The sequence below is a fragment of the Terrapene carolina genome, unplaced genomic scaffold, assembly GCF_002925995.2.
Source record: "Terrapene carolina triunguis isolate 2854851 unplaced genomic scaffold, T_m_triunguis-2.0 Scaffold146, whole genome shotgun sequence".
In the NCBI taxonomy this organism is placed as follows: Eukaryota; Metazoa; Chordata; order Testudines; family Emydidae; genus Terrapene; species Terrapene triunguis.
Genome location: NW_020664497.1, coordinates 1997101 through 2018669, shown reverse-complemented (window position 1 = coordinate 2018669; position 21569 = coordinate 1997101). Strand labels below are relative to the sequence as shown.

At 37.6% G+C, this 21569-nt stretch overlaps 1 protein-coding gene across 3 annotated transcripts in view; it reads left to right on the top strand.

Moving 5' to 3' along the window:
* NRG3 (neuregulin 3) overlaps nt 1–21569 on the top strand; it is an 873897-nt gene that overhangs the window by 814279 nt on the left and 38049 nt on the right. For all 3 annotated transcript variants that reach the window (XM_024209543.2, XM_029912006.1, XM_024209535.2), the window contains exons 5-6: nt 8397–8499; nt 14244–14370. In XM_024209543.2, the coding sequence (XP_024065311.2) occupies nt 8397–8499; nt 14244–14370 (230 nt within the window). The remainder of the gene's footprint in view (nt 1–8396; nt 8500–14243; nt 14371–21569) is intronic.

Here is a 21569-nt window from a genome sequence, read left to right as displayed (position 1 = left end):
GGTTTGATAGAAATATTTTAGTAGAGGAATACTTTTTGGTACATCCATGCACAGAATACCATTTTGCAGCTCATTAGCCTATACCTGAAATAGCTGAGACGCTAAGGTTTTAAAAGAAAGTGTGCATCTTTGCATTATTTTTCCATGATAATGACTTTCCACCATACTTAATTCATAGTCAGTTAGTATTACACACACAAAATTAGTTCTAATGCAACAGTTATATTGTGAAATTTTGCACTCAAAAATTAAGGCATCCCAAAAGTAAAGGTAAAATACTCATCTTTTCTTTTGCTGTGTTCAGCATACACACAATATGGTCTCTTTGCTATTCTAGGTAGAGGCCACTCTATCTAGTAATATGTTCTCATTAATATTGTGAAGTATTGGTTGTCAGACATAATATATGAGGACATTATCATGATACAATTATAATATACAGTGGACCCAATCTATTTCATCTTACAAATTCAGGTTCAGACTGTGACATTTACTCATTGGTCCATATTGAGGGTGAATGGAGCTTCACCATTCCAGGGAGAGTGCGGAAACAGTTTGCTACATAAGAAGCACAGTACCTTCCACAGTTCTCCAGCACTAAGTTGAGAGTGCACACGGGTTTGAATGTTGCCACAGTCTCCCACTTGTGCCTCCAGACACCTCTGCAGGTTGGTGCAGAGGAAGGAGGAACCATAGCAGAGCTTTTTTCATCTCCACAGAAGCACAAAGGTAGAACTGTCCCTGCACTTTCCTGAGCAGGGGGCCTTCAATTATCTTTAGTGTTTACATAGTGATGAGGAGGCTGGCTGCCTGTATCATGTCCCCCTCCATGCATACCCACAAAAGGGACAGAGAAAATCAGCCCACAATTTATTAATACAATCTCGAATTTCTTATGGGCTATCCATTATACCATGCTGCTGCTTCTATTCTGAGTCACTCTTCTTAGGAGTGAAGATAGAATAAGCTCTGAATTTCCTAGCATTTATGTGGTGAAGACTAAAGCATAGAATTATTTTAACATAATTTGCTTTGGCATTTATATGAGAAAAAACACTTGGGAAGCAAGTGCATGTCAGACATAACAATGAGAAAATATGGGGCTTTTATTTTTTTTTAAATTTATCTTATAACATGCAGTTATGTTCAGCAAACCCCAGCATGTCTGTTTAGGATGGAAATGAGGAAGATAACAGATTGCATAAGGTTTAATATTTCTAAGAGAAATTACAGTGTCAATATAAATGTACATGTATATTTAAAATTAAAGACCAAATCTTAAGTAAATACTACCTAACACATTTTATTTTAAAATGAATAAATAAAATAAATATCTTTATTTTTTAGTTCTCTTATTTTATTAGTTAATTGTTCTGTTGGATGTTTGTGGGCCTATTTGATTTTGATTTGATCACCACTGACGTAGGAAGTCCAAGGGGAATACTTTGATGAATTATTGTAATTTTATACACAAGGTGGTTCTCCATAGTTGTTTTGTGGAATATTTTCCAAAGATATTCCAGTAAATTCCTAAACATGTAAGAGATTAAGAGCATCTCACAGGCATGGGCAGCAATGCCCATATTGGTTTAATTACTTACAAATGCAGCACAATCTGTTTTAATTAAATGAGTCACAGTACATCTATTTTTGGCCCAGTCACTCAGTTGGTATCATGTATGGTGTTCTCTAAGGCCTTGCAACAATGTTCTTCCTTTTCATGACAAAGTACTGGTATATGAAGGCATAATTTATCTCATTTACACAACAGAAACAATATTTTTTAGAACTGACAATATTGAGACAAATAGGTTGTCAGTCTTAGGCCCTGGTCCTGCAAAGACTTAAGTGTGTGCTCCATTTTCACACACTCAGTAACCTAAATGAAATCAGTGAGTCTACTCACAGAAAAAAAAGTTAAGTCCATGCGTAAGTTTTGATCAGAAACTTTAAGAGTGGATTTAATATAGCAGAAGAGACTCAGGAACAAGACTACCGTACTTTCTGGGATGTTATATGCACTTTGTTCAGTAGCGGATAGGATGAAATGTGACTACATGGTGTGCTAGTGAGTGTTGGAAGAAGAGTTACTTTTATGGATCACTGGCAATCATTTTGAGTTTGATGGCAATAGTAACATATGGGATAAGTTCAGAGAAGATCAGTAGCCTTGTAAGCAGTTTAAAGTCAGGCTGAGTGGGATGAGGTGACAGAAGGTGAGGGGAGAGACATGTATCTTCTCTGGGAATTAAAGGGCGAAAAAGTAGATAACATAAAAACTGAGAAATTGATTCAATGTTGCATATGCTGAGCAGGATTTGGTCTCCAGGACCCGAAGTGCCTATTGCCCTCAGTGATTCTTTGGTTCTTACATTTTAGGAAATGCCTTCTTTCCATACTTTTCATTAAACAAAATGCCCTGAATCACAATGCTTTCCTATTTTGTTCCGGCAAGGGGGTATTTTCTTGAGTATTTTGGAATACTATTTAAATACTATGTAAATTCTAAATGGACCTCTTATTGTAACTCTTTAGCAGAAATATTTATATTGGTTGATGTGTTGGTTTATAGCTTATGGATCTTTTCTTGTTTGCTAATTAGATGATGTGGCAACTACCTAGAGTATTTCTTTTAGGAGTATAATTATGGTAGTTTATTTAACAAGGTGTGTAAATATGGAAATACAGAGGGAAGCACCATATTTTCAGTCACACTTTAAACTGAGATAAATTATTAGGATAAAGAAGCGATAAAGAAGAAATACAATAGCTGCCATCCATTTTGCATCCAGAGATAAGGTAACCTCAGGGTATATTTATTATTGTTTATTAATGATACATGGATCAAGCCCCAGCTACATTAAAGACAGAATTTCAATTTATGAACTACCATGAGAGCTGTGCTTCTCTGGGACAATGTAGATCACAAAGCTGAGAAGGTAGCATGTCTGAGCTGGGTACAAAGCAGTCTCAGTTGAGGGGATCAGCCTATGGAACAATCTTCCAGAGATCAGGGGGATCCAGAGTCTGGCCAACTTTAGGAAATGCTGCAAAACCTTCCTGTTTGAAAAGGCCCTTCCATTATAAGAATGACACTCAAAATCTGAACACACACTCTTCTCTCCTAAAAAAATGAATTAATAAAATGTAAACAATCATAACAAAAACTCCATTTTCAGGAAGAATTTCTACCCTGAACAGGGAGAAGTTTAGCAGAAACTCCATTAAATTTATTGGGGACTTATCTATTGCTGTAGATTTTCCATGGAAGGTATTCCAATACTATAGTGGCAGTAATTTAACATGTTTGTATATAGGTGTGTGTCTGTCTGTATTTGTATTATAGTAGCACCTAGAGGCTCCAGCCATGACTGGGCCCCATTCTTCCAGACAATGTGAAAAACATAGGAAGTAGAGCTGTTAAAAATTGTGGGTTTTTTTCACACAAATTTTGTTTCATTCAAAATTTTGTGTGAAAATTTTCATTTTCTCACTTAGAGAGAATGTTACTTTCTCTTTTAACTTTTTTATTTTCCCCTAACTTTTCTAGTGAGGTGAGGTTAAAAGAGAGAGAGAGAGAAGAGATGTGCCATAATTTTGAAATGAAAAAAAAATCATATTTCCCCATTTTTTATTTCAATAATTTTAAAAGCAAAAAAAAAAAAAAAAAGTTGACAAAACCCCATTTTTAAATTGAAAAAAATTATCATTGAAACTTTTTTTTGATGAGGACAGAAGTTACAATCTCAAATGACACAACAAGGGTAGGAAAGAAAACAGAAATGAGGTTACTATATCCAGATGAAACACACAATTTCTGAAACAAGTAGCAAAAAAAACAGGAAAGTTCTTGGTGAGGATTTTAAGATTAGCACATTAATGGCAAACAAGTTTAGTACCACAGAACTGCAACGTGCCTAATATTGTTGCGATTCCTGTATTTCAAAAAGGAACAAGAAAGAGGGCTAAGGAACTTGTATATTTGTGAACTGTGTCTGGCTAAGATATTAGAACCTAATGCCCAGTTCCACAGACTTCTAGGGGTTTGGATAAGCATTAAGGAGATACTGGCAAAACAGTTTGGTTAAAAGAAATACAGAGTTGAACCTTGACTCAAAATGTGATTTAGGTATGCCCCTGTGAGAGCCATATCTGGAGATATTATTATAAAATTTTATTACATTTCTGAACTTACTGTAATAGGGTATGTCTGCACAGCACACTCCTTTCGGTGGTGTGTAGAGTGCTTACATAGCTAGCTCCCATAGCACAGGTATAAGGAATACTGTAGACGGTGAGGCTCTGCTTAGGTGAGTAAACTGGATATAGGTATCCTACACAGCTCTCTACTAGCCCAAGCTATGCCTCCCCTTTCTGCTTTTCACACCACTGGGGAAAGGCTCCTGTAGTTCCCCACTGTGAACCGGCAGCTGCCCACTGCAGAAGCCTTTCTTTGCAGTAGGAAAAGGCTCTGGCAGCTCCCTGCTACAAGAGCCTTTCACTGACACATGTAGCTACATACTGCAGCATGGACACAGCCTGCTTTTCAGCAAAATCTACAAGAGCTGGTATCTACTCAAAAGCAGGATGACTGGGAGTTATTAAACTGAAAAACTCTGTAATGACGATAGCCCCGCTCTTGTAAAACGATCCATCTGGCCAAAAAGGTCTGCCTGCATGGATCACTTTGCAGGATTAGACTTATGTAAGCAACCATGGGAATGGGTAATAAAGAGAACACTGCTTCAGTGTTCATGTATATTTGCACCAGAAAAACACATAGTTTGGCTCAGCAACATCTAATGCAGATCTGGAGTTTACACAAGCCTGTTTGGAAATTGGCCAAAAAAAAAAAAAATCTGATGAGAACAGGGTTTACTGCAATTTCCCATTGTTTTCCTGTCTAAGTCAGTCAATTTCTTATGGAACTTTAGTATATCCAGGGCGAGTTTAGATGAATAAAGGGGGTATATGTCGACGTGTGTTTGTGTAAAAATTACTGTGCCTTTTTGAATCTCAGATTTCACTGGGAGAGAAGTCTGTGGGAGTTGACAGTATCTGACTGAATCACTTTATTAATTGTCATTGAATGAGCACTAGAAGTTGTAGAAGAAAATAAATATTTGAATTTGTATTTATATTACAATTAGGGCTGTCAATTAATTGCAATTAACTCATGCAATTAAAAATTAATTGCAATTAATCACATTGTTAAACAATAGAATACCAATTGAAATGTATTAATTTTTTTGGATGTTTTTCTACATTTTCAAATATATTGATTTCACTTACAACACAGAATACAAAGTGTACAGTGCTCACTTTATATTCTATTTTTATTACAAAAATTTGTACTGTAAAAATGAATAGTATTTTTCACTTTACCTCATACAAGTACTATAGTGCAATCTCTTTATCATGAAAGTGCAACTAACAAATGTAGATTTTTTGTTATATAACTGCACTCAAAAACAAAACAATGTTAAACTTTAGAGCCTCCAAGTCCACTCAGTTCTACTTCTTGTTCAGCTAAGACAAACAAGTCTGTTTACATTTACAGGAGATAATGCTGCCCACTTCTTATTTACAGTGTCACCTGGAAGTGAGAACAGACATTTGCATGGCATGATTGTAGCCGGCATTGCAAGGTATTTATGTGCCAGATATGGTAAACATTCGCATGCTCCTTCATGCTTTGGCCAGCATGCCAGAGGATGTGCTTCCATGCTGATGGTGCTCATTAAAAAAATAGTGTGTTAACTAATTTTGTGACTGAACTGAATTTTGTGACTGAACTGAATCCCCAATCCCCATCAGAACTCGAGAATTGTATGTCTCCTGCTCTATTTTACCCACATTCTGCCATATATTTAATGTTATAGTAGTCTCAGATGATGACCCAGCACATGTTGTTCATTTTAAGAACACTTTCACTGCAGATTTCACAAAACGCAAAGAAGGTACCAATATGAGATTTCTAAAGATAGCTACAGCACTTGACCCAAGATTTAAGAATCTGAAGAGTTTTCCAAAATCTGATCAGGACGGGGTGTGGAGCATGCTTCCAGAAGTCTTAAGAAAGCAACACTCCGATGTGGAAACTACAGAACCCGAACCACTAAAAAAGAAAATCAACCTTCTGCTGATGGCATCTGACTCAGATAATGAAAATGAACATGTTTTGGTCCGCACTGCTTTGGATTGTTATTGAGCAGAATCCATCATCAGCATGGGCACGTCTTCTGGAATGGTGGTTGAAGCATCAAGGGACATATGAATCTTTAGCGCATCTGGCACTTAAATATCTTGTGACACCAGCTACAACAGTGCCATGCGAACGCCTGTTCTTACTTTCAGGAGACATTGTAAACAAGAAGTGGGCAGTTTTATCTCCTGCAAATGTAAACAAACTTGTTTGTCTGAATGATTGGCTGAACAAGAAGTAGGACTGAGTGGACTTGTACACTCTAAAGTTTTACATTGTTTTATTTTTGAATGCAGTTATTTTTTGCTTATAATTCTACATTTATAAGTTCAACTTTCATGATAAAGAGATTGGACTACAGTACTTGTATTAGGTGAATTGAAAAATACTATTTCTTTTATTTTTACAGTTCAAATACTTGTAATAAAAATAAATATACAGTGATCACTGTACACTTTGTATTGTGTGCTGTAATTGAAATTAATATATTTTAAAATGTTGAAAAGAGACAAAAATATATAAATAAATGGTATTCTATTATTGTTTAACAGCGCGATTAATCACGATTAATTTTTGTAATCACTTGACAGCCCTAATTACAATATATTATTACCAGGAGAAAGAGGACCCAGGCAAAGACCTTTAAAGTAATAAATGGCCATGTTTAAGATTTAAAGGTGGTTAGTAATGGTAAAATAGAGTTGCTAAGGAGGGGAAGTGTTAAAATTCTTACCCCTGAATAACTAGCAATCTATACTGTGAGGAATGCTGTCTGTGTGCAGTCCTCAACAGCTAGCACTGCTCTGTCAATACTACATAATATATCACTAAGCTGATATTATGTACAAGTCATGGATCTAGGGTTTTACTTGTAGGTATGTACTGTCTTGAAAGAGAATCACTTTTATGTTTTTTAAACTCCCATTCTCCCAATTCTACTACTCCTTCTATGGTTTAGTACCACCTTACCCAACACATGTAAGGGTAGCAGGATTGAGTCCGGTATAACTCACGCTGCTTTTAGTCTGCACTGAAAGACTCTAAACCCAGAAAGGAAAGCTGGGTTAGTCTATGGATCACACATTGCTTGTACCATGCCTTTTCCCTTTTTGACAAAAAACACACCCGTCCTTTATGTTCAAAAAATTTCAGTCAGCTCTATTACAGACATAACCAATCTCACTCACTTGCATATATCACCTCTATGTTCTCCTTAATCCCCATCAGAAAACCTATTTTGGCATTTAGATATTTCTATATCTGCATATTTTCCTGCAGTCTTGTGCCCTTATCTTCTCTTGCAGTATATTAAGGGATAATGATATGAATCAAGCTATTTGACACCTTGCCAGCCTGGAGAGGAAAGCCAGGGGGAGGGGAAGCCTTACTTTTAAGGAGCTATTGATCAACCTCAATATGTGGAGTTCCAGTGTATATTAACCAGCTGATGTTGGCATTCATGTATGTGTGTGGTTTTTTTCTTGTTTTGCTAGTTTGTTTATTTCAATTCAGTTTCTGCTTTCAAATTAATTAGAAAATGATAAAGTTTATCAAGTATTACTTTAAGAAGCTTCCATGAAACAATGCCCTGTGCAGTGTAGCATTGCAGTCTTTGGATTTCATCCAACTCTATTGATTTTTTTAAAATAGCACTGTAAATCACTCAGTGTTTTATGTTGTTTGTAAGCTTGGAATCCAAGGCATGACATGGGGAGCAAGAGATAGTAGTACCACTTAGTCAAAACAAAAAACTAACTTCATTTTTCGGTTAGAAAAGTGCTTGAATTCTAGTGAGCCTTGTGAAACTTAACAAGCTTTGCTCAGTCCTGGCTATGTCTTTAGGCCCAGGTTCTTTAACCACTGAGATATTCAGAATGATTCTAACAAGACTGGAAATTACTACTGAGGCCAAAGATAAAATTAAAATCCTAAATCTTTCTAATTATATGTTTTGCAGTGTCTTTGAGAACCATTAGCAAGAAATCTCATGAGAGGCCATGTTACTGTAAATTTTCTTAACTGTTTTCTAGACCACAGAGGAGCATCAAAACTGTTGAGTTCTTAGCTGAACCAAACTCCCAAATCTCTGAGATTTGTCTGTTATTTGTTAAAATAATAAAATATTGACAACCATTTTTTTCACAAATATTGTTTTTGATGTTATCATAATTCTCAATTTTACTGTCCACAGAGAGTGAAGAGGTGTACCAACGCCAGGTGCTGTCTATTTCCTGTATCGTCTTTGGCATAGTCATAGCGGGCATGCTCTGTGCTGCGTTCTACTTCAAAACAAAGTAAGAGCCTTCATCTAGCATGTTTATTGTCTAGTCTGTCTTATTCCATGGCTTTCCAGCATGTTATAAACTGGTAATGTCTCTAAAGAGAGTCTAGAACAGCAAGTTTCTCCATGGTGATCTCAGAAGGCCCTGTACCTGAGTCTACACTCAAAATTAGGCTTTACAAGTGCTATGTGTTCTTTTTTCTGATATCTTTTGTCTCCCTTGAAGTAACAGGAAATGCTCTCTTCCTTGAATTTTCAGTACTAAGATGTTTATAGGCATATTCTGATTTCAGTTCCACCAATGTAAATCCAGTGCAATATTATAGGGCAATAAATGTTTTGTCCTTTTGGAGGAAAAAAAAGGTTAATCATACTGCCTCCTTTTGTGCTTCATTTCATCTCCCCTCCCTTCACTCCTCTTCTGTTTCTGTCAGCTGGAAACAAGGAGCATAATTAGCAGACATATACAGCTACATCTTCGCAGCCCACCAACAAGTGTTGATAGATCACTAGCATTCTATGGACAATAGTTTGTGAATAGTTCATCTAACTAAATAACATAGTAACAAGCAAGAAATGTATGAGCCTATACAATGTCCATCCCTGGTAATAAAATGCTTTCCAAACAGCTGTATTCTCTTTCCATTGTTTAATTTTTTCTCTCCTCCCCTCTCGACCATCATCTTTTAATATTGTTTGTTAAGTTATGTGTCTAATTTAAGTTGTAACCACCTCAGAGAAGGTACCTGGATGCTTATCCAAACCTCTTGTGTTTGCAAAATCTCATCAAAACTGCCTCCTTTATGATGTTTTGTCATTTCTGTTTTCAGATGAAATCAGGACTTGCACAAGCATTGTATGAAAATAGAAAAAAAAATAATAGTAAAAGTTAATAAATGTTTTTCAAACCTCAAGACAGTTTTGGTTTGAGTTTCAGGTGAAGGCTGAGGTTGGTTCAAATTTCATTGAAGTCCATTCACTCTGATTTGCTACATTAATTTTTCCAGAGTATGCCTTGAACCCAGAGTCTGAATGTAGTGTTGGTCAGATGGATATAGTGGGAGAAGAAATGGAACTTTTCTCTCCCTGCTCCTCTTTTCATATAGAACTTCTTCGTAGTGAAAATTGTGAGTGCAGCATGTAGCCTTGCCATAGAAAGCAAGGTTTAACTCGTATCTCAGATCTGCAAGGAATAGCTCTCCCTCCAAGGTGGGATTGGGAATTCAACTTGATCATGGAATGGATGCTGAGAGAAAGAGGAATTAAATGCTGAGTTGGAAGGACATACATACAGGCAATGGGAACAATGAGAGAAACATGCCTCTCTCCTCAAAAAACAAAACAAAACAAAACACAAACAGTTACTTAACTGTGTGTCCCCCTTTGCACCACTATGGAAGGATGGTGGGAATCTAGATCAGATCAGCACTCCAGTCCATTACAGTTCATGGGGAAGAGCGGGGATGGTGACTTATGTGCAGGAGCTCTGGTTGCTACAATTTTTCCACAGACTTGTGAGTCTGAATCATGATTCAGGAGATTGGGAAGGGATGAAGCTGGGATGGGGAAGGAACAGATGTCTGTGCCAGGATCTGGGAGATGAAGCTTAGAGAGAACTGGGGAGATGGAATAGTACTGTTACTGATGATTGCAGGTGAATGAACTTAATTCTTCCTTGGTGTCCAGAGCAAATTGCTCCAGTGGGGCCCTTATATACCTTACATGGAATTTGTTGTTGTAAATCCTATGTGAATGGGGTGTCTGGCTACAGTGCCATTTCCCAGAGGCCTTACACACCACACAAACAAACCAAATCCACCAGCCAGAGTGCCATCCCTAATTCTCCAAAGATAGCTACATCTGACTCCAGCACTATCACACTGTATCAGAAACTGAATTCCCTAACTGGCCTCCTCTTTTTGAGTCTTGTAAATCTGTGACATAGTCCCACCTCCTGGCTTAGACTTCAGGAGAGGCATCAGAGGCCATGTAACTACACAAACAGGTGGTGGTACAGGGTTTGCCCACAGGTCTGAAGGAGGTAGGCAGTGTTTGGAGACATCATGGATGTGTGGAAATGGCTGGACCTGGTCAGAGATGGAAAAGAAGCTGGATGCAGCCCTGTAGGTTTTGGAGTCCTTTCAGAGTGTTGTCTAAACCCTTCCCTTGATGACTGGAAGCACCATGGATTTGACTCCTTCCTCCAAAACCAGCATATCCTGGAGGATCCACTGTAGCCACAGGGCCATCTACATGGAAGCAGCCAACACCCTGATTCTTCACCCCCTATGGATCTGTTCTTACTCCCTGTTGACCTGGCTCTGTTGGAGTCACACTGTCAGCTTCACCTCTGTTAGTGGTAACCCAAAGGACCCCCTCCTCTGAAAGGGTAGTTCCCAGTCACAGCAGAGGATCTCCCTTGCTTTGCCCTCCCCACATATTCAGAGCCCTAGGACCACATATCATTGTATGTAGGGTAATATTTAGATTTATTTATGGCATGTCCAAAAAATTAAAATGTCCCTAAAAGTTAGAGAATCTCTGGTCTGACCTGAAGAAGAGCTCTGTGAAGCTCAATAGCTTGTCTTTTTTACCAATAGAAGTAGGTCCTATAAAAGATATTAACTCACCCACCTTGTGTCTCAGAGAATCTCTGATAGTGTTAGAAAAAATAATATTTACTTGAATAAAATCTAGAGTTACTTAACCTGACCATTACACAGTTCCTGTTGCTGGCCTCATATGATATTTTTCCATGTATTTTCAATATACATATTTAAAAACCAAACGAAACCTTTAAAATACATTGCCAGAGGAATTAAAAGACTCTGTCCTTCCAAGTCTTCATTTGGGGGTTATCAGAGAAGTATTTTAAGGGTTAAACATAGAGGGAGACTACTGCAAACAGAACCTGGACTGTTCTGTATCATTTTGATTTGTATGGACACTGATGACTTGAATTATCATTTCTGACTGAAGGGCAGAAATAACAGCAGTTAATACCATCTGTTAGCAGAACATCTGTAAAATAGAAAGAAGACCCATTTGTTTTGCAAATAATAACTTCAAAATAAATATTTTAATTGTCTAATGATTTTTAAGTAGTAACCAACCAAGACCAGCTGTTTCTGGCTTTTATAGTTTCTAGTACATCTTACAACTTGTTGCAGGAATTTAATATACACAAATCCATAATTAACTCTCGGTTCCATATTCATAAAATAGGATGAAAATGTCAAATAGTAGATAATTTTTGATTGGTGAATAAGCTTTTAGACTCCCAATTAAGTTTTTTCCAAATGTTAAAACGTTACAAGAGCTTAGTTGAATATCCCTGTGTGTTTAGATAACTGTGTGAGTGAAGAAATGTAGCCATACAGAAAGAAAGCCCCAGACTTACTTTCTTTCTCTTTCTTTCTGTCTCTATATAAATATAAAAATGAGGATTTTATTATTTTTTTTATTATTATATATTTTTATCCAAAAGTTTAATCATATTGTGCTACTTTTGGTAAGCAGTTTGGCTATCGTTATTTAGGTCACATTTTATATGAATATAAATATATGAATATATTTATAAATAGTTTATAAAAAGTTAACAAATCTTATAGATGTTTTAATAAATGGTTTATTGATGGTTATAGAGTCCAACAAGTGAGTAGTAGGTGGCCTCTGATCCTGGCTTGTAAGAAATTTAAATGTTTGTCCATTGGAATATGCTGAGTCATCTAAAACAAAATCATTTGCAGGAAAGGGTTGGTTTCCATGAAAATTCTGTTGGGAAAAAAAAAAAAACATTTAAAAATCATTGGCCCATCCCATTTTGACATTTTCAAAATGAAAAACTTCCATATTTTTGGTTCAATACAACTTTTTGTTTCAAAATTAAGTTAATGTAGAGAGGGGGAAAGGTAAAAGAAAAACAAATGTAAAGGGTCAAAATAGAAATGAAACATTTAGTATTGATCAAAACATTATGATTGACCCAATCTGAATGTTGTTCAGTTTGTAAAAAATTTTGAGATTTCAACTTTTCATCCCATGTGGGATGGTAAAAATGTCAAAGTCTCAAAAATTCTCACAGTATGGGAAACCCAGGACTATAACCTCTTCTACTAATGACCTTAAATTACCTACAAACATACTACTCACATTTGTAACATGTTTATACTGTCTGTTAATCAATTCTTAACCCTTTGTATGCTGTTTAAAACTAGATCCTTAATGTAGTGTTGGCATCAGAGGGCACTGAGTGCTAGATTGGTGGAACATTTTCAAAATGTGATGGAGTTTTTCACTGAAACATCAAATTTCAACACAAAAAGGGAAGAAAATCTTATTTCCTCCCCTCTGGGTTTTCTATTTCAGTTCAGCACCTTACTGAAAATACTTAGCTTTGTCCAAATTTAGGCTATTGCTGGTGTGAAGCGTGGTTCTTGCTCTTAGATGGGCTTGGTCTATACTTAAACATTATGTCAACTTAGCTACAACTGTCAGGGATGTGGAAAAACACACCCCTGACTAACACAGCTTTGCTGACAAAACCCCAGTGTAGACGCAGCTCTTTTGATGGAAGAGAGCTTCTGTTGATGTTGCTAACATTTTTGGGGGAGGTGTTGTTCCTACACTGACAGAAAAAACTCCTTCTGTTGGTGGTCAGCTGCGTCTGCACAAGGGGTCTATGCCGGTATAGCTGTCTCAATGTAGGCTTTATAAGGCCACCCAAAGAATGCTGCTGCAGCTGTGTATACTATTTTCTGTAGGAAAAAAATAAATGTAATTAGTTTTTATGGGTAATTTAAAGTCTAATGGAGTCACTCTGTAGCTTATCAAGGCTGAATGAACAGTCACAGAGATAAAAGGCCAAAGAATGTGTCCAGTTAATAATCACTGCCCAGCTGGGCTGTTTGGATTCGAAAGATAAAAGAACTATTTAAAATGCAGATTATTGCATCCCATCCTCAGTGATGTACTGATTTTAGGACTCAAATTGATGGTACAGTATGGCACTAGATGTAGAAATTCAGTAATGAAATCTGTAATTGTATGCTGAACATTGCTTGTCATTATGGCTCAGCTAGTAGCATCCCCCGTCTCTAGCACATAGGGTTGTGAGTTTAAGTCCCACCCAAGAGTTTGTCTTCTTGCCAGTTGGGCTGATATCCAGTGCTTTTCCTGCGTGTATGGGGAAAGCAGGACTGTTAAAGTCATTAAACCAAGATCAAATCTACAATGCTTTTCAGGTAAAAGTCAAAGATCCTATGGCCGTTTTCATAATAAATCGGCAATAACAATGGTTTCTTGGCCAAAAATCTCGGCTACAAATGAAAACATGTTCTTTAATCTTTCAAAGCTATTTGTGAGCTATGTTGAATGCACAGTGGATGCTCTATTTTCTTACAAAAATACTACAACACCAGTATCTAGTTTAATATTATAGTGCAGTATTTTAATATACTTTTATACATTTATATACATTTAAAATCAGGATCTGTTTTCTTCCCTGCTTCAAGCTTCATTAGATAATGTTTGCTGCATTGAAATATATGGAGATACTGGTAGATTAGCTACCAGATTGACATGTTTGTTAATCCACTAGGAGCTATCTGTGTTTAATTACTCTACCTAAAGTTCTTAGCATCACTGATGAAAGACAAGATGAGGCTGGGGGTGGGGGAGCATGGATATAAGAATATCATAGTTATTGTAATGGAAAAAACAAGTGCATTTCTATATGAATTGTATTTCTGCCTGCAGGAAACAAACTAAACAAATTCAGGAACAGCTGAAAGAGACAGAGAATGGGAAAACCTATAGCCTTAATGCTTCCAGCATGATGGCAAAATCAGAAACCATGGCACAAAGCCGAGTCCAGCTGCAAAATGTAAGTAATTTTGCCAACTGCAATACTTAATTGTCTGGCTGAGTTTGTGGTGTTGATAGCATCAGACTTGCTTATTGCTATTACTCAGACATAACCTTAGTTCACACCCGTGATTGGTAGAAGAATGGGGGAAAGATATTTCACTTTACTTTCAACTGATTTTAAACTGTCCAATATAATGTATTAAGAATAAAAATGGTTCTGCATATGAAGATTGTATGGATTTGTTGTTGTAAACTCCAGCTTCTAAATAATTCCAAAAGCTGGAACTAAATGTATGCATGTACGGCAATATAAAAAAAAATAGAAAGATCATTCTCCAGTGAAGAAACTCCAGATAATCTTGTGAACTTGACCTTAGATGAAATAATATTAGACCACAACCAAAAGAGTTTAGTTGTCCATAAATAGCGTTGTACATAGCTATCATCTGAATCCAGTGACATGTAATTTTACATGCAATCCCACAAGCATCAGATATGTAAAACAAACGAAGATTGAAACAAGGAAATTATGTGTGATAAATCCCAAAGTATTTATCTTACATTCCTAGTCACTTTCCAAAGGATGTCTCCCCACCCCCACCCCTTCCCACAAATCGCACACTGTTAGTACTGTCCACTTTTAATGAGCAAAGATATGCGAAGAAACGAACAAAGACAGTGGACCAAGGGAACAAAGACCCTGCTAGCATACCCAGAAATACAGCATAATGGGCAATCACATGAGATGTATTAAAGCCTCTCCAAATGCTTAAATCTTTCTGAGTTTGTATTTTATTTGTGAATCTAAGAAATCATCGTACAAAATGTAATTTATACTCTACTGAACAGATGTACTAAGACAATGAAATGCAAAACCCATAAATGAGAATCCTGTCTCTCTCTCAAATGTTGTTAAGCTTCATTTTACCACAGTAGTAGATTTGTTTCTTTTTCTTTGTGATAGATGAGAGAAACAATAGGCTTTCATCATGGATCACAATTCAGTATTCAATAAATTAAGGTTACCTCTTAACCTCTCACCTTCCATACCAGCTCCAGCTGAGGGTTTGTCAGACCTTACAAGATTTGAGGGGTTTCAGTCTAGCCAGATTCCCCCCAAAAACTGAGATGCAGCAGGAAATAGGGAAGAACATTTGTACCTCTGAGTCAATATTAAAACAATCCCTCCCCACAGGTTCCTAAACTCATACTGTAGCCTCATCCATGCTTCAGCCAAATTTGTTTGCTGAACTGGTTCAAAGGCCTGATCCAAAGCCCAGTGAAGTCAATGGAAATCTTTTCAGTGACCTCCATGGACTCTGAATAAGATTCTAATATATGGGTCCAGATTCATCAATACACTCTAGTTGCTTTTGCGTTGCCTGGGTGATACGGAGCACCAATTCAACAGCCAATTAAGCTATTTTGTATCACTGGGGAGTGCTAAGCACCTGGCTCATAATTGTGAATATGACACTCATTTTTAACCAGTTCATGCTAACTTACTTCATATTTAGTTTGGCTAAGCAGAGGGGATAGGGTTAACTTTGTTTAGATCAAGTTAGCCTTAAACAATATAAAACTGTTTAGAACCGGTTCAGCAAATGCAGATTGAATACAAGACTAGACAGAACCTGCATTGCTGAAGGGAAGACTTTTGGATGATCACACAATGTGCATTAAAGGTATGGCGCCTTTTTTGTGCAGAGTAGCTCCAGTAAACTGACCTACTTCCAATTCATGATACCTATTAAAATTCCTCCTGGTTTAATTTCATCTGGTTCAGTTACTCTTCATTTTTCCCCTTCTTCTTCTTCTCCTCGAGTTCTTGTCACAGAACTGTGCACAAGCAATGGCTCTTTGTATTGCTACAGCGAGGTTCTTCTTCGTATAGGTCTCCCCAAAGAGTTGGCAAATGAGCAGGTGCTCCATGGGCTGCACCTCGCATATATTTGTGTCATTAGAGTGCACCCCATTTGATCATATTAGTCTTTGATCTGCTAGTTTGCGTGTGCAAGTGGTTCAGGCAGCTCCTCTTTGACCAGTCTGTATTGGCCCCTCTGGTAAGATCCTCTTGGGGTTCCAGATCTATTTCAGTGCATCCTACTATGCATAGTCTTTCATTCCATAACCTCATCATGCCTAGCCAGTTGTCGTATCCAAAGGCACAACATTGGTTATAAAATTCTTTCACAATTTAAGACATTTGATTATTCCTGTGTGACCATAAAATGGATGCCTTAGATCTTTCATCTGCTGTGATCTTTCTCTTTGGCTTGCTACCTTCCTCCTGATATCAGGTGGTGCAATGACAGCCATTAAGTACAGGCTGTCCTTTGGTGTTGGCTTTAGACATCCTGTTATTCCACGACAACTGTCATTTAAAACAGGGTCTAATTTCTTAGCATGGACAGATCATTCCTACACTGGATAGTCATACTGTGCTATGGAGTAGCACAAGGCAATAGCAGTGGTTGGCAAAGTAGCTGGATTGGCTCCCCATGTTGAGGTAACCAACTTTCAGAGGTTGTTGTTACGGACGCTAACTTTCCCTTTTGTCTTCTCTACATGGACTTTGAAGGAAAGTGTCCGGTCCAATGTCACCACCAGGTAGACAGGGTTTGGATGATTAGCCACTAGGGTTTCATCCCAGGTGATGATTAATTTCTGCTTGGCTTCTCAATGGCATAGATGAAAAGCTGTGTCTTGGTCTGGTGGACACGAAACCGGTTCTTATTCCTCCTTACAAAAGCTTTTGTGAAGGTTGCTGATTCAGAATACCTATGTTACCATAGGTGTGTTACCAGCACATCTGTGGTTACCAGCACATTAGCAGGTGAAGTGAAGTCTGTAAAGTGCTTTTTGTGATCCTTTGCTCTAACCTATGCTATATATAATAGGTCTCAAATATTACTATGTATATTGTCTCTTTCCCTTTCTTTTTAATTGTCAAATATATTTTGCTCCAACTTTGTAAATAATTATTTAGTGTCTTTTGAGCATTTGACAAACACACCATAAGCTTCACTGATGTCCTATTCTATTGTCATCATAATAATGCTTATTATGAACCTTTATAATGGTCATGATAGCTGAAGGGGTAGTTTGTGGATTCCAGTTTTGGGGGATTTGAAATAATAAACAATAACAATGGTTTTCAGCCGAAGTTTGCTTACCAGCCAGTGCTATTCAGAATGGTGATTACCAATTATGGTAATTAACACACTGTTTTCCAGATCTTGTTGCTGCTGGCAGGGAGATGCTCTAGCCTTGCTTTTAATGTATTTTCCCTTTGGGAGCAAGGACATCAAGGAAGAAAAAATAGAATGACCTTGCACGGTTAAGGATATAGCATAACTGCAGGGTAATAATGGTTTCTATTGTTGGAAAAACTTTAGTGCAGGAAGGCTCTTCATTAAATATTCATAAACCATCACAGTAAAACAACAACAACAAAAAAAGACTTTCAAACTAGTTCCCAAAAGTGCAAAATATCAACCCTTAGGGGGCAAATCCTGCCTCCTCCTCAAAAGCTGTAATGGGGTTCTGGTGTGAAGGGACTGGTAGCAGAACATTGATGGGGAGGCAGAGCATTCCCATGAGGAAACAGAAGTATATTGGGACCACACAGCACTACTTCAGTCACTGAGCTGTAGTAGTCTCCATGGAACTTTGCCTCAGCAGCTCACAATCTGTTGATGATGGGAAGGATTCCACACCCAGCCCAGAAACTTCTCTCCAGGGCCCAGTCCAGCTAGTTAGACAGGGCGCTAGGCTGATCATTTGGCCCCCTAAGTGCATATTGTTGCCCTGATCCTTCTCCCATTGATGTCAAAGGCAAAAGTCAAAGTGACTTCAATGGAAGTATGATTAAGCCTGTGCCATGGCAAAAGATGGATGATGAAGATCCACCCTCCTTCAAAAAATTAGACATGCTTAAGTGGCATCCATGAGAATTGTTCATTGGGGATATTTAGCAACTACTGAACCCTGATAACTGACAATGGGGGAACCTCAGAAGGCTTAGATATTTGATTTTCATATGTCCCCCAAAAGTGTGCTTCTATAAATCTTTGAAGTCTTCTCCTTGCCTACCCCTTTGAGTGAATCCCCAAAATCTCCCTCCCTCTTTCCTACCTCACAAGCTCCCAGACTTAACTCCTCCTTCTCTAAACTGGGTCTGGTGACTCCTCCAAATTTTATACCCAGCTTATTTTCCCTCCTGTTCTCTGTAATAGTTGTGAAACTGGGTAAGGTAGACAATGTTTGTGTAAGGTTTATGAGTTTAATAAAGTCAAATGGCTGTGGTATTTCAGGCCACTGTTAAACATCTGCCGTATGCTAATCTAGAGGTTGGTACATTTCATTTGTGGGTAAAGTGATCCCAATGCACAGATTCTTCGAAACATGCTAGCCTCGCTCTCCCCTTTGGAAGAGGTCCAAAACACAATTAGTGGTACTCAGCTAACTTTGCAAAGAGGCTGGCTTTAAAGGAGCTCAACCAATTACAGTGCAAGGGTGCCACCTCTTCCCGCCACCTTTTTAAAATTGGAGATTGGTAAATCAGGGTTGTATTGTTTATACTTCAAAAGGCACTTTGGGTTTCTGTTAATGAGAGGTACTACGTTAATATAAATAAATTATTATTGTACTATTGTAGGTACACCCTATATTTCATTTTGAACCAAGCATTCAAATTGATTACAAATTTGCATTTCACTCTAGCCTAACTCATTATATTTGCAGCTGTTGCAGGAAAATATGGATTAATAAATCTCAATCCTTCTGATAGCCCACTTCCGTGCCAATTAAAGATTTCTTTACAACAGCTTGATTATGAAAATCACATACAAGGTTAAAAACTCTGGATGTTTGCTTTCAAAATACTTTCCATTTGTAATGCAGTCTCTTGCTGCATCCTAAACTAAATGTTATCTAGTTGGAATTCATGTTTCAAATTGCGGTGTGGGATGTTCCCCTAAATTCATTAAACATTCGTATGGAAGGGTTGCCTTTACAGTTATTTAATGAGATGTGAAATAGATGCTCAAGTTAAGCAACATGATATTCAGAAAGCAACAGGGATTGCTGATAGTATGAAATGTAGAAGCATTAGAATTCAGATTGTTCACATCCTTTATTTTTGTGTCTCCCTTCAGGAGAATATCCACAGCTAGGAAAGGAAGGCTACCTAGCAATATGTGGCGTTGTATTGCCTGGGCAGATCCACATTGTAGGACTCATGTGCCAGGCATGTGAGCTACAGAACATATGGTATTAAATCTGTTGGGGGGGGGTCAAGTCACCCATATGTTCCAGAAGTGACCCCACCCTATACTTCTCCTCAGTTTCTTAATGCTTAATGAAAGCATTCCAATAATGTCTCTGGAGAAGAGAAGAGGGAGAATAAGTGTAGATTTGCAGGTGCAATACACTTGGAGAGCTCCATTTACCAGGAGATTACATTCATTTCTTCTTTATGAATTTCTTCTGCAAGTCCACCCCTTTTCTCCCCCATACTAGACTAACCATCATCCACAAATTCTGTAATTCTATAAAACAAATCAGCAATCTTGTTTGTTAGGGAAGAATTATTATTTATAAACTTCTGCTGCTTATAGCTTGCAATTCTATTATCCCCCAGGTATTTGTTGAGCTTTTTCCTCGTAACACTGCTTCCATTATTTTGTTAGGGATATAGTCTGGATTTATCTGATAGTAATGGCCAGGATTACTCTAATTTTCTTGTTTGAACAGTGTTACTACATTTATTTTTTCCTATTTCATTCCCATTTGTCTGTCACTTTTCAAAAATAATCTCCAGCAATACAGCCAGCTAATTCCTGGGGTGTCTTGAACCTGGATCAGTTTGTGGATCTGTACATATTTTCCAAGTCTTGTAATACTCTACTTGTTATTGATCAATAGTTATTTTTATCTCTTTACTAGTCATTCAAACTTCCTTTGTGATTTTTTTTTCTCATTAAAGACATATTTAAAGAAGGCAGTAGTTCTGTTATTGTTGAGTCATCATTGATTTAAATTTCAGCCTACTGCTTGTCTAGTACTACTACTTTTCCCATGATATATTTGTAAAATCACCTTATTTCCCCTCCCCACCCCCATAACCCTTAGCATTCACTCATAAAGGGACAGATTTTGTCTGTTCTTAATGCAGCTACTTTGGGGAGTAAGAGGGAGAAAGATCCCTCTGTCCCTGTGTGACCACATTAGGGCTCCCTAGATTTTAAGGGAGCTATTCCACCCTTGCCTGTGCAAGTGACAGAGACGGGGGAGACATGCAAAGAGAATGCTCCACCTTTCTTATCCTCAGAAGAAAAGGCAGGAAATTGAGACTCGCCGGTGTTCTTCCTGGAGGTGGGAAAGGGGATCAACCATACTTCAATGCTCAATCTAGCCCTAAGGTGGTATTTTATCCATGTTGCTTTTTTGTTGTCTGTGTCTACCTACCCTGCAAGGCTTTTTATACTCAGAACGTTCTTGTTGGTCACTGACTACTTCTTTCATTTCCACTAAAGATTTCCTTTAACTCTCATAATTTTGAGTAGCCCTTTGTGAAGCAAACTGGCCAAATTTTTGCATTCACCTTGACCAGCGAAACTGTGGGTTGTCAACCTAATTAAAATTCCTTATAGGAATTCCTGACCTCTTTTAACACCTGTGGATTTTAAAACTTCCTGCCATTGCACCTTACTCAGTAGATCTCTTAATTCCCCATCACCTTCTTTCCTGATGTCCAGTACTCTTGTTTTGCTGCATTTTGTGGTCACGTTATTCACCATGCTTGGTTCAAATACTTGTGGTCACTGGTTCCAAACTTTCCTATTATTCTCATATTCCTCACTATCAGGGATAAAAATGCCTTTTCTCAGTCTTGTCACTTTTTGCTGGAGTGTGTAATAAATAAATTCTTTATTGAACTATTCTATAGAAATACAGAGTAATTTGTTGCACAGCAAGATGGTGACATTTAAAGCTCCTTAATTTGTTGGGGGAAAGGGAGCGAAATATGTTTTGGCCTATGGGATGATCAGAACTGTCAGAAAGTTCAACAGCAAATTTTTGACCTCCATTGAACCCCTTGAGTGTTTGGGACATACACTGTAGTTTTGGCAGAGCTGTGATTTAAACGAACTATCATGGGAATGTTGGCAGTTAAATATTGACCACACTAGACCAGCAGTAATGAGAGAG